The following is a 14,669-nucleotide window of genomic DNA, read 5'->3' as shown; positions in this document are numbered from 1 at the left end:
TATAAGGAGAAAGGAGGGCGACAAGGAAAAAGATTAAGCAAAATCAAAACCTCAAATTGTATCATCCACTAAGAATTAGTCAACCAGAAATGTAATCTGAAGTGAATTTCTGCTTCTCAGATTTGTCTCTTGATTTTAGTTTACAGACCAAATTGACAAAAACTACAGAAACTACACATAGATACCAGTGCAAGAATTGACATAGTCATTACAGACAAAACTGCCTCAGTTTCTTTATCTTTTTGCATTAAAAACACACTAAAAAAATATGTATATACATATATATGTAAGAAGGAATAAACTCGTTAACAGCTATATGATGCCGAAGGGCTTACTTTCATTTTACTTCATGATTTTCACGCCAGTTTTATTTTGGTCCTTATCTTTCAAATTTTAAATTTTAAGACTTAAGATTTTCATTTAGTCATCAACTTCGTCCTCCAATTAAACTTTATGTCAAGAGTTAACAGATTAGACATGTGGCAACCAAATGTTTACCATGGAAGAAAACATGATGACATGGCACCAGCTTAAATATTATCCTAATTAATCCAACCTACGCATGACCCATCTTTTTAATTTGACCCATAGCTCCTTCCTGAAAAACTAATCACAAAAAGTGAATGTATCTCTCATCCAAATTGTTGAAGGCTCATTCTCACCTATCAGAGTGTAACAGATGACTGCAAAAGAACAACAAAATCAAACTGTAACCTGTTAAATTATCTTCCTCACCAGAATCACATCTGTTACACTCTCTCTGTACTCCATCCATCTGTTATATTCACACTCACCATTGCAGAATGAAACTCATAATCTCACCCAATATCTGTGCATGCTTAAGCATATTGTTATCTGTTTTTCCACAATGTCACCTCAAATCAATGTTTGAAGTTTCAACAGTTCTTTTAAGGGTCTCAAATCCCTTCTTTCCTCTAAAATTGACAAGAAAAATTCGAAAAGTTATTTTTCCATGCTCATAGTGGATAAATCAAAACGGCAAGGTATAAACAAAAAAATGTATAATCACAGCTACAATAACATCAACAGACACTGAGAAAAATGTGCTGCACAAATACAATTGTTTACCTCAAACTTAAAGTTCCAATGGTGCAAAAGCATATGAGTTTAAACAACTTGAACACTCAGTTCCATGAAATTAATTTTTTTTAAAAAAAAGAAAGAAAGAAAGACAAAGGAAACACAACTGAACACAATCATTGTCTCACCAAACAAAAATAGACAAAGAAAAGGCAGGAATGGAAACAATGGAACTCTAGTGTGATCTTAATATTTACTACAATCCCTTATGGAATTGACTGGACAATGAAGTTAAGTTCAAGATAGACACACCAATCGAGGAGACTGAAAAAGGCATGGAGGAAACTAAAATATGCTTGCAGAGTGAACCACAATGACAGACCTAGAAAACATGCGCATAAAACCATTTTCAAAGTTGAATGATAAAACTGAAGGCTTGAAGTTTGTAAAAAAGTGAGTTATCGGTTAGAGTGAAGCTTCAACAACTAAGGTGAGAGAGGCACAATAACTGGTTTCATAGCTTACTTTTGGAGAGGGTGCTAAATCGTAAGATGGGTTATGGGTGGGTTCTGTGAGATTTAGCTATTTGTTTGAGATTGTGCCACATCATCATTTCTTATGATGTGGCAGACAAGTGGCAGCCACATGTTCAACTGTTAATTTTTAACGGAATTTTAATGCAAGGATCAAAGTGAAGATCCATTGAGAACTTAAGTCTTAAATTTAAGATGCCAAATGTGAGGGACCAAAGCATAAAAGACATGAAAGGTCAAGGACCAAATATGACATCAAGCTGACATCAAAGGTACATCAATTCAATTTACCATGACAATGTTGAATTCACATTGGATGGTATTAACACTTCCGAATAATCTCCAAAGAAAACAAGAATTAGTTGACGGACTGGTTTTCTCTCCTCTATCCTCATTGAATCTACAAAGTGACATTGTGATTGCAACTAGCCAGAATCAGCTCAGGTTTCATTTTGATCAAAAAGTGGACCAAAGATTTTATTTTACAAACTTAATTCAACTCCAAATTTAAAGTGGCTAAAAGAAATTGCAAATGCTTCTTCAATATTTTAAATACTTTATCCTAACTGACTACTATTGAATTTTTTTAAATAGAAGTATAAACTATCATTAAATACAAGCACCAAAGGGGTGCTAACCCATGTATAAAAAGTATTTACATATCAACCAATATATCAATCAAATCATCAAAATCCTCAATGGAGTACAAAGGTTGACCCTTAAAAAAAATTCTTGGGGTCTGAAACCATCTTACTCTAACATTATCAATATCCTCTTTCACCCTATTGAACATTCTCTTATTTCTTTCTTTCCACATAATTCAAAAGATTGCAAGTGGAATGAGCCTCAATTGTTTTCCCTGCCCAGCAATACTCTTCCAAGTCAAATTTCGTTCCTTATAATACTAGTCATAACCCAACCGTACTCTAGGATCCTATAAGCCATTGTCTATAGACTATATGTTTGGGGCATCAGAGTAAAATACGGTCATGGGTCTCTTCCACTCTCTTACATAAGCAGCACCAATTTACCATGATCTTCCCACTTCTCATTAACTTATTGATGGTCAGTATACATCCACAACTTGCTTCCCAAGCAATTTATAAATTGTAAATATTACTACTACTAAATTAAAATTTATAAATTGTAAATATGCTCATTTGTTAAATTAGTGTCCGTGTACATGTCCATAATGTATTAGATCCATCTTGTGTTTGCATGTGACATGGCTTGTTTTACATCTATAACATGCACCATGTTGGTGTGAGTGCTAACCAACTTGTTTTACAAGGAAAGGGAAGTGGCTGGCCATAAGGCAATTGGATCCTGAAACCCAAGCACATAGGTATTACCTATGGGTTCGCACGTGAGACTTACAAAATGGCATATAGTTGCCATGTTGGCAATCTGCATGTATGTTTTCATCGACATGTGAAAGCTCAACTAGCCTTAATAGCTTATCGAGCAAATGGATCTGTTATTAATGGTGATTTATTCTTGTTATTGTTGATTGACAGGAAAGCACCCTCCTACTAATTGGGGTTACTAGTCTATTTGTGTTAATATTGATTTGGAAGAAGGGTTTCATAATACAATGTATACCAAAAATTAAATATAGCTAAATAAACATCAAGATTTGGAAGGAAAATCCAAGTGGTTCTCTGATTATCACTTCTCATTGTAAGTCATCCTAAAAGACCCATCTCTTCAAATGCGGCTCAAGAAGCAACAACATACAAATCTTAAGACTAAATACTCTATACTGACAAGTTCTCATAATATTAACATTTTAAAGAGATTTGTATTGAGGTCCAGCTTATCTGAAATGCTAATCCAACTTAATCTAAGTCAAGTCTACATTTTTATGTTAGCTAAGCCCTAACAATCTGAAAACATTTTTTTTAAATAAAAGCGTGAAGTTGTATTGATGTTAGAGTGTCAAGGGAGCACAACCCACTTACAATGTATTTACAAGTCGATTAAACCATCAACAACAAACAATCTGAAAACATATCACAACATAATTGATGCGGAACCCATGATCAACTAACGTGATTAAAAACCACACATATACTCTAGTGTTCAGAATCTTTAAAGTCTCAACAAACTCTCCCTACTTAACCTGCATTCAACACGTGAATGTCAACTAAAGTAACCGGGATGATAACTTGAATTGATTAAATACCACAGGATGGAACCTTGATAAGTGAAATCAATTCAAGAATGATTGATAAGACGCCACAATAATTTATCTTGATAAGTTGAATCAATTCACACTCAACAAGAAAGTTGACGAAAACCTTATTAAATGAAAACTAAAACTTGATAATTTTATTACTATCAAAATTGAATCAATACAACTGTGAATTGATGGCCTATTTATAGTGTAGGTCGTGTGAATAATAAAGAAAATAATCTCCTAAATTAATTGCAAAATTATATAGAAAAATAAATCTAAAATAAAATAAAAAATTGTAACAATAAAAATAATTGCTTTATAAAATAGAATAGATATGATCTCCCTAAATAAAGAAGATCTTAAGTAATTATAGAGATGATTGAGGGAAGAATTAAGGAAGATTATGACCAATTTGAGAAATGATTAATTGCTTTCATGATCTCCCCAAAATCCATGAGATTCAATCTTCCATTAAGGCATGAGATTTGTTTTCCTCTTTCTCTTGATTTCCTATGCGGTTTAAGAAGAAAATCCACCCCTTGGTTGATTTCTCTGTGAAGAAATTGTTTTCCCTTTCTTTGCTCACATCAATAATTCTTCAAAAAGGAAACTTTTAGCCATAATTGCATGCACTCTACTAACATTCAAGAACTATCCATTGTCCAACAAGGATAAAGGCGACATAATTACAAAACCCAGGCCCCTCTTTCATGGTTCGATCATTGCTTTCTTTAGACTTTGATATTTCCAGTATATACCCCAAAGACTTCATTTTACAGCACATTCATAATACAATCACTTTTGCACTTCTAGCAAAATTCAAACAGGAGTGAACACCACAGAAGAAATCACCAAACCAAGAATATTAGGCTTCCTAGATTGTGTAGACCACCTCAAGCATTTTCATAATATTTCATACAATCTATGAACTTGAAAGATTCTTTTTAGTTACTTAAAAATGAAACTCCAAAGATTCTCCATATCAAAGAAAAATGACTTATGACAGGTCTCTTCACAACAGGATCAAAGAGACAGGTAAACCTTAATCCTGGATTTTGACATTAAACATAATTGACAAATTAAAAGAGATTAACCATCAGTTCCCATCCTGGCAGCTAGATACCAAAATAAGTATTCAAATTATCAATATGCTGACTTCATTCCTCATCAAATCTACCTACATATCGGAAAACACAGAAAGCCAGGAACGACAATGTTGCATGCCTAGTTAAGGATCATTTGCCACGGAAACATTCATTTCATTCATCAATGCTCTAATATCTCAAATTGTATTCTGATTCAACATGAACTAAAAGAGAAAAGAGACAGAATTACCTCTTTTTTCCTGGAAACAACGAGACCTCCACTGTTCTCAATCAACCTCTCGCTCCTCTTTCCTCACTGCTTTCTCCCTCTCCTCCCTTCCAATTTCTCTTCTCCTCGATTTCTCACATAAGCTCCTCTCTTCATTCCACTCCATAGAACACCCTGAAGCCCTAAAACCCCTAATTCCATCTTCTCCCCTAATTCCTTTCCCTCTGTTTTTCCTATTCTTTCTCAAGCTCTCAATCTCGCTCCTCCGAAACCCCTGATTTCTTTATGTTTTTTAGTAGCAATCCACTCTCGAGCCGTGCTCTTTCCCTCTTTCCCGACATTAAGACGTATGCCTATGCTCCTCTTCCTTCGCTGCTCTATTTTCTCAAGCCGTGAAAACCCTTCTTTGCTTCACCCCGTCTGCTTTGGTCTTTCCTTTCTCTCTCACCAGAAATGGCTTTTACGCATCGGGGATTCCGCGCTCAGCCTCCTTCCTTTTTCACCTCCGGCTACATCCCTTCTTTTACTTTCCGAGTTCTTCAACCTCCCAACTCCTCCAGCTTTTCAACTTTGTTTGATTGCTAACGGATTCTTAGCCGCTTACACTGCTTGCCTCGAACCCCAATTTCCGCCAACTCTGCTTGCCCTTTCCTCTTTGTTCAGATAGCCTCAACCGCCATAGCGCGCAAAAGCTGCTCTTCTCCCTTCCGATTCCGACTGTCGAACAACGGAGCCAAAGGACTAAATTAATCTCCTTTTAAACGACACCGTTTTCAAGCCTGAAGAATGCTTGGGCTGGGCTTTGGGAGTTTTAGAAAAGTAATTTTTGGGCCTAACTAACTAAAGGGTTTTCAAGTCTATTCAATTTTCTATGATGAAAAAAAGTCTTCTTTTTTTTAATTTTTTTTTTTATTTTCTTACTTATTTATTTTATACAATTTATTTAATATAAAAAGTTAAAATAAAACCAGTTAAATTTATTTTATTCTAATTTTTTTAAAAAATTCAGTTCAAAAAAATTTTTAAAAAAATTACAAATTCAAATCGTAATTTAAAAAATTAAATTATATATTTTCATTTTAAAAATAAAATAAAAGCAACATCTTATAACATTAATTATTGAACGACAAATATTAAAGAAAATTAAAGTATATAACGGCGGCTGCTCGGCAATATGATAACAACAATATACAAACAAGACATAAATTTAATATTATATATCTTATATTATAATATATATGGATCCATTTGTATATTATTCTCAAATATATATATATATATTATATAGGGCTCCACTTGAAACAAGTCTTTACTCAGCACTTATTAGATTTCATTTCTGATTCGCAGTAATCAACCAAAATTAAATTAATTATATCATAATCCAACATAGTTATCCTCTCATCCTAACAAACCAAATTAATTGGTTTGGCATAAATTAAACTATACATACATATATATATATATATTTATATGCTTGATGATGAGAGGCATGCACTCAACAGATTTGTACATCGTCACCTGTAAAAAAGCTTCAGCACCCATTCTTTGAATCTTAATACATCCAAATATGTGTTCATTAAAAAAATTGTATAAAATAAATCACTTTCAATGTTTTTGTATCTTCCCACTTCAAGATTTTGTGGAATAATTAATAATTAATTATCTTTGTATAAACTCACATAATCTAGTTGGGATTTAGATATTGTCCTAAGTTATATTTATAGGCAGTCCAAAAAAAAAATAATAATAAGATGCAATTTGTCATCCTTAATATTAACATTTCAACGTTTTATAGTTTTCGTTACCATCACAAACCATTCAAATATTATTAAATATGTAAAGCTTGCCACCCTGTTGGAATGTGATGGGTCGGCCGTAATTGACTCTTAATGTTTGATTCAACTAACTTATAACTTAACTCTTAATGCGATAATCAAATTATTTTTTTTATATTATATGTTACCTGTGTGGATGAGACTTATGTTATAGAGTATATAACTTCATTCGTAAGGATTAATTTCTAATCGTATAATGTTATAATAGTTATGTAATATTTTCGTATAATTTCCTTCTTATCGAGATGACATACGATCATTGATATACATAATGATCTTTATAAGAAATCTCTAGCCAACCTTTCTACAAAAGATCTTTTTTCAACACCAAGCTTGTTGTGATCTTAGAAAAAAAAATTAAAAAGAAACTCTTGAAATTAATCACTTTAATAGTCTTTAATGATTATATGAGCATTAAAATATGAACAAAATGGACATTTGTAAGCAGATTCATCCCTCAAACTAATGTGTATGTGACATTATGTGATAATTAGGCTCTTTTAGTTGGAATAATAATAATAGACTAAAATTAATCTGACTTTTTATTCTCATACAAATAAATTTATATATATAATACGTATTCGCTTTAAAATTAACAAAAATACAAGTACTGTCTCATAATAAGTGAAGATTATCTTATTCCAAAGAGGAAGTGGACACTAGATAGAACATATAGTAAAATCTCTAATTTTTACTATTGCTCAAATATTTTGGTGACTATGTTTGGATTTAAAATCATAGAGAATATGATAATAACTCATAAGCTAGACAGACCTAAGATTTTATAAATTATTATTGGATAAGTTAAAATTCATAGGGATTATGTGATCTTAATTCTTTATCAGAGCATCTATTAGTAACCTCATAATGAGTATGAAAACTAACTGCAAGTAGAAAGATATTACGTTCTTTCTATCAATATATTGGTCTTCTACTAATAACCAGAACCTCCTAAACAGTCTAATACAAATTACAGTAGTCTCTATATGCATTTCGCATAAGAAAATTACATTGGAATACTAAATTTTTTTAGAGTATTTATTTATTTTATATAGGGATTGTTTATCGTCAAAGCACAAGGATGAGTTTAGATTGTGTTGTTTGGTATTTACTAAAGAATTCTTAGGTCAAGGTGAATATGGATAACACTGTCATAAGAAACTAAAGGTGCTAAAGGAATCGTTCATGACGATCACTGAAAATGAATTGATGATCTCATGAAAAGTTTTATGTCTGTTAAAATCAAACCAAAAGCATCACAATTTGGTTTGACATTGATAAAGATATGAATAGGGTAACAATAGAAATGAGTTTTCTGAATGTAATTCGAATAGCATTGATGCTTACGGATCATATTGCCATGAATTCTCAAGAATTTCTAGCACAAATTATAGAAGTGCAAAGCAAAACTATCTTGCCTCAATTAAGTCTATAATTTTACAAGGTGAAAAATCTCTACCTCTAGTTTAAAATATTTGAAAAATAATTATTGTTAGGATAGCTATTTGAGCTAAATAATAACTCTCATTACGTAAATAATATGACAAGTACTTATTTTTACACTTAAAATTTGTTACCTTTCGTTAACTAAATACAATAAGTTAATGATTATACTTTAAATATGTTCAAATTGTCTTTGAAAAATCATCGTAATAGAATTAAACAAACTATTATATTTAAGAAATTGAATGACCCATCTCAAAAAATTTTAGCAAATAGATAATTCAATCTATTATTTATACATTTAAATGCCTTAAAAATATATAATAACTATGTGAAGAGATATATAAACATCGTATAAAACTTTTTCTTTGGTAATATATATATAAGATAAGTTAATAAAACTTATTCAGGTGAGTTAAAGGTGGACTTATAATGAACTCAAAATTAACACAAGCTCAAGCCAACTTCCATATATTAATGATTTAAAATTGGAGAGCTAGCAGCAATTCACATCGATTATGAACTTGAAAACTCAAGGAAAAAAAAAAATCAACTTTATTAAATCTCTAACAAGTCTGTTAGTTCTCCAGGTCTAGTTAAAAGGTTGAACCAAAAATCCATGTTATCATATAAAGGTGTCATTGAATTATCAAAATAAACTGCAGGCGATGGAGAGGATGATAAATGGAGTTGATCGTTTAAACCATGATCAATCGCCATGGTTGAATGGTCTGCAGAAAGCACTTCTGACCAGAAGCTATCATCCAACTTAGTGTTGTCATCATCGCTCGTTGATGTGTTTGTTGTAGTGGTGGTCAGTGTTGATATGTCGTCGCTGTTAGATTGTTGAGGCGAATAAACATAATCTGGTATCACGACGCTAATCGTAGATTGCTGTCGACGATCATCTTCATCTTTTCTCTTGGTGCCAATTTTGTCTTGCTTATTGAAAGTTGATAACGATGATGATGGCTTGTGAGAATGGTAGTTGGAATGGGTTTGATTCAGCCTCTTCTTCAAGTGGGTGTGCCATACATTTTTTATTTCGTTGTCTGTGCGTCCTGGTAATCTTGCTGCAATTGCTGACCATCTAACATTGAAAGTAAATGTGTTAGAATACATATAATTAATTATATAATTTTTATATAATTTTAAATTTTTGAATAATTGACTAGTATTGGAATTCAAGGATTGGTAGTCACTATCTTATTTCTAATAAAAATAATTTCATAAAATATTTAATAAATTTATATTTCATGCATGCTTTTAACCTATTGGACTTATGTGTCGGGAATATGTTTGAGTATATATGTATAATTTATTGAATTATTTTCTATATAGAATTAAATTATTATTATTTTTTTAAAAATAATTCTTATTCTAAAGATTTGAACATTATAGACCAGTGTGATAATCCTGTTTTTTCTTTTAAAAAAAAAAAATTTGCACTAACCAAGGTGCCAAGCTTTGTTAGCTTTTGAAAAAAGAAATATATATATATATATATATATATATATATATGAAACTGAAACACATATATTTTTGTTTATTATATAAAGGGTCACAGAGCAGGAATCTTCTCAGCCGACCCACATTGTTTCCCTAATATTTTATATACATATATATATATATATTATTCAATTGTGGAGGAAAAAAAAAAGAGACAAAAGAAAAGGATAAGAGATATCAGAAATCAAGATTTCTCAATCTCCAAAATTAAATATATATATATGTATTTTCTATTTGATATGGGTTTTCTCTCCTAAATTTAATTAAAAATGATTTTCTAAAAAAATTAATAAGAACCCACCTATTTCCAAGCCTTTGATGAAGCTCAATGATTGTATCTTCTTCTTCTCTGGTGAAATTCCCTCGTTTAATATCTGGTCTCAAGTAATTCGTCCATCGCAGCCTGCAACTCTTCCCACACCTCAACAAACCTGCACGTACATATATATATAGATATATGATTATTCACAGACAACAGATTTATAATTAAATCACTGATAAAAACAACTTAATTAATCATAATTACCTGCTTGTTTGGGAAGCGCTCTCCAGTTGCTGTGACCGTAAAGCCGAATGTAATTAATCAAGATTTGATCTTCTTCTGGAGTCCATGGACCTTTCTTCAACCCCATCTTCTCACAGCATGGAGCTCTCCCCATACTTAAATATATATATATATATATATAAGCTATAAGCTGTAAGGTATAAGCTGGAGAATCCGTAGAGATCAAAGATGAAGGTTGTATATGGGAGGAGTAGTAAGCTTTAGCTTTTGAAAACCGATCAGATGAGAAGCGATGAGCTCTCAGTTAACAATGTTTGCTTCTACTATATATGTGTTTATATATATATATATATATATATGTGGGATGATGATGATGATGATGATGTGAGAAAAGTCCATAGTAGAGTAGAGATATTCAAAAAGGCAAATTCCGCCTACAATTTCTAGGAAATCTCCTTGACGACACTCACTCACACACTTGGCCTATGGGATGTTGTGAAACGACGTCACATGGTTGAAATAAACACGTGCGGAATTAGAAACAGGGTTCATGTTCATGTATGTACATCATGTTTTTATTATTTTACATACAACTTGGGCATCATATCATGTATGTGGTGAACCCATTGACCTGGCCGTCAGGATCGACCAATCAATCCTTGTCTTGCTTGTCTCACACTAACTTGATATATATATATATATATATATATATCCAATTATATATTTTTTCTAATTTAATTTATTTTTTAATTTTTTAAAAAATTATATATTTTATTAATTAAATAAAACATATGTATAAACAATAATATAATATTTTCCCAATTTTTTTATTGTTAATAAATATTTTAAGGTTTATATAATTATAAACACCACTTATTTTAATTATAAATATTATTTTTTCTTATAAAAAAATATAATTTAAATTGAATTGTATTCTTGTATATTTTATTCTCTAGAAATTATTTATATATTATTATAATTGATATTTATATATTTAGAAATTACTTATAAATTACTATAGTTGATATTTGTATATTAGTAAATTGATAAATCTATGCACCTTTACTACCCAAACCATCCAAATGCTTTCATGATCCTACCATGCCTAACTTAAAATCTATGATCACTAGCATGTATATATATATATATATATGTACACACACACACACACACGTGTGTGTGTGTGTGTGTATATATATAAAAGGTGAATAGATTAAAATATTGCATAAAATTAAGTTAGTACTTCTATTGTTAAACTAACTTTTGAAATAATCAACACCTACCAGCTATATCATTTATATTATACACAAAAGTTTATTAATTTAATTATATATATATATATATATTGCATGATTTATGTTCCTGCATGCTTATTAATATGCTTAAAGATTCATGATATCCAATTTTGTTTATAAAAAGAATATGAGTGAGTGTTCTATCATATTACTCTAAAAATTTTAAAAATTAAACTAACTATAATTATAAAAATTGACAAAACTAAACTATTTATAATTATCAATTCAAATTTGACTGGCCATACCCTCGCGGGAATTACTTAAAAAGGTTACCTTTGTAATTTAAAGGAAAATTAATTCATAAATTAAACGTAGAAGCAATTGATAAATTTAGAGTTTACATTCCTTACATAATAATTTTGAATGCCCAATAGAATTATGAAAATGTCTCATCTAAAAGACAAACAAAAATTAAAAAAATAAAACGAAAAGCGAATAACTAATCATTATAAAACAACCTTCATTAGCACTTAAAGAGGGTCCGAATAGTGAACTACTCACAACTCTCTTTACTGATCAGGTGAAACGACCTGTGAACTTGAGAAAAATAAATTATAAATTGAATGCGGAAGCGAAATAATAAATTAGAGTTTACATTTCTTACACAATAATTCGCAGATACCCAATAAGGATACGGGAATGACATTTATAAAAGAACAACTAATAATTAAAGAAATAAATGAAAAGCAAATAAACTGAATGTTCTACTCATAATTCTCTTGTGAATCGGGCTCTGGATCTTGGTCATCTTGATCTAAAATGGTTAATGAAAGAGTGAGCTACACCAGCACAACAAGAATATCACGCTACTCACCGACACATAAATGAAAGTTGGTAGAAATCATAAAAATAACTAATAGAGCTCTCAATTTAAGTAAATTCGTTTTTCAAAAACAAAATTATTTACCGCATATTTACCGTAACGAGATTTGCAAAACCGACCTATAGAAGTAATAACATAAATAATACTATAATCTCATATTCAATCAGTTGGAATAACTTTATTCATTATTAGTCTACTAGTATTCATAGGGGTCCATAGGGATGTCCCTACAACGCGTGAACCTTTATTCAACCTTTTCAACTAACGGACCATCCTCATACCATGTCTAGTATGAGCGCCAAAAGATATCATCCCTCATTACTCCGTCTGATATGAGCGTAAAATTGGTCGTCCTAATATCCCGTTCAATATAAGCGCCAAAATACAAATTCTTGATACCCCATCTGGTATGAGGCAACGTTCGAGTTCCCTATGTACCTGGTCCGTCCACCATCTCCCAAGATATCCAGTAAGGCTACCATTCATGCATTCACTTAATCAAACAATTTCTCGTTTACCTTTAATTTTTAGTTTTTCAATTACTATAAATAACGTAAAACAAGCAATTCATGTATCAAGGAAACACAATCGAATTATCATATCAATTATAGTGTATTATCATACATTCGAAATTATAAAATTAATAAATCAGTGAAACATGGTAAAATAATAAATAACCGGTTCCGTCTCCATTAGTAACATTTAATTATTGACATTTCTAAATTACACAAAATACCATATTATTTATAAATAAGTTTCAATTTTATAACGGAGAATAAGGTGAGGGATTCTTACTCAAATTGATGTCTGAAATATTAGACTTTCAGCTGCGCCTACTGGCAGTCCCCGGATTCTCTGAATTTTTTTTAGGACTAAAACACGCTTCAAGTACCTATAAATATCTGAAAAAACCCAAAATCAATGTTAGAAACCCCTTTTGGCTAATTCTAGATTTCCAACACGGTGGCTTCGCTGTACTCCGATGACGGCACTACCGCCCACAGCGGCAATTTACATTAGGTTGATCGTTTTCGGCCGGTTTTGTACCCATCCCTGCGAGAAAACACGTTAAGGGGTCTCGCTTGACCGAAAAAAGTTAAAAAATTGAAATTTACCGGCGGCAGAATTTTTCGGTGTGGCGGCTCCGCCGACTTACCTTCATAGTTGGGTATTTTGCTTCGATCAATCGGTAGAAAAAGGAATGGTAATTATAATGGTGAAAAAATTACACGAAACGGGAATCGGGAAGGGCCTCATCGGAGGCAGTTTTTTCTTTTTTTTTGCGGCAGCGCTACCAGACTTTCCTCGCGATATTCAGTTCATTCACTGCTCCTTTTGCTCTGATTTGGCCATGGAATTGTTCAAAATTGAATTTCGAGCGAATGAGAAATTTTTTACCTCTTTTGACGGTCAGAAGTAGCTCCGACGTGGTGGCAGGTGACGGTCGGCTTCCTTTCCGGTGAATGGCTCTTTTTCTCTAGCGGGGGGTATGACAGTTAGGGTTAGAGTTTGGTATGAAGATGAGTATTTATATCCGTTTCCATTTAATCTAGATCGTTCATCGCGTTTGATCCAGACCGTCCGATTGCATTTAAATAGGAAGTGAATTTAGATCATTCATCGTGATTTGATATGGACCATCCGATCGCGTTTAAATAGTAAGTGGATCTGGGTCGTTCATCGCATTTAATCGCGACCGTCCGATCACATCTGAGAAGGGAACGGATCCGGACCGTTCATGCCTAGGAGAACAAATCTGAACCATCCTATCGCGGCACCCAGATCGCCAGTGCAGCCTCCTGCGTGGCATCGCGTTAGTGTGTCTTGCCATGCGGTGCGCTCCGGTTCGTCAGGGCTGCTGACTGGGTGTCATACGTGATACATTTTTTTTTAAATTGTATTTTGACCTACAGTTTCTGATTTTTCTTTCAAAATGTGACACATTTTTTTTAAATTGCGTTTTGACTTACAGTTTCTGATTTTTCTTTCAAAACCACCTACAAAACCCAAATTTTCATTCCTTTCTCCCAAAATTATTTTTAATTTCATTATTCACCTATTTTTTTCTTAATTTTACATTAAATAATAATTTATAAAATTAAAAATTAAATTATATACATAAATTTTGGATTTTACAAATTAATTTCGGGTATTGCATCGGAATTTGGATCTTGGTCCTCTTGATCTGAAAT

General features: G+C 31.8%; 2 protein-coding genes across 5 annotated transcripts in view; both read right to left on the bottom strand.

Moving 5' to 3' along the window:
• The window catches only part of LOC110814994 (putative lysine-specific demethylase JMJ16), a 15,550-nt gene extending 9,747 nt beyond the window's left edge, over positions 1-5,803 (bottom strand). For all 4 annotated transcript variants that reach the window (XM_088216692.1, XM_022042611.2, XM_088216695.1 and 1 more), the window contains exon 1: positions 5,089-5,803. The gene's annotated coding sequence lies outside the window, so the exon portion shown is untranslated. The remainder of the gene's footprint in view (positions 1-5,088) is intronic.
• Positions 5,804-8,789: 2,986 nt separating this feature from the next.
• LOC110815127 (transcription factor MYB14-like) lies at positions 8,790-10,692 on the bottom strand. The gene is made up of 3 exons (XM_022042783.2): positions 10,381-10,692; positions 10,156-10,285; positions 8,790-9,435 (listed from the first exon to the last, which is right to left on the bottom strand). Exons 1-3 carry the CDS (start codon positions 10,511-10,513, stop codon positions 8,904-8,906), a joined length of 795 nt encoding a protein of 264 aa, XP_021898475.1. The 5' UTR covers positions 10,514-10,692; the 3' UTR covers positions 8,790-8,903.
• Positions 10,693-14,669: the final 3,977 nt, after the last annotated feature.

This window comes from Carica papaya, chromosome 3 (genome assembly GCF_054855325.1).
Source record: "Carica papaya isolate Zhongbai chromosome 3, ASM5485532v1, whole genome shotgun sequence".
NCBI lineage: Eukaryota > Viridiplantae > Streptophyta > Magnoliopsida > Brassicales > Caricaceae > Carica > Carica papaya.
This window is presented reverse-complemented; position numbering and strand designations above follow the sequence as displayed.

What these genes read in the sequence shown, in the direction of transcription:
- LOC110815127 (XM_022042783.2), bottom strand. Translation starts at nt 10,513, where the DNA reads ATGGGGAGAGCTCCATGCTGTGAGAAGATGGGGTTGAAGAAAGGTCCA. An exon ending in AGCGCTTCCCAAACAAGCAG is followed by an intron (nt 10,286 to 10,380) that starts GTAATTATGATT and finishes ATGTACGTGCAG; the next exon opens with GTTTGTTGAGGTGTGGGAAG. An exon ending in CATCAAAGGCTTGGAAATAG is followed by an intron (nt 9,436 to 10,155) that starts GTGGGTTCTTAT and finishes TTTCAATGTTAG; the next exon opens with ATGGTCAGCAATTGCAGCAA.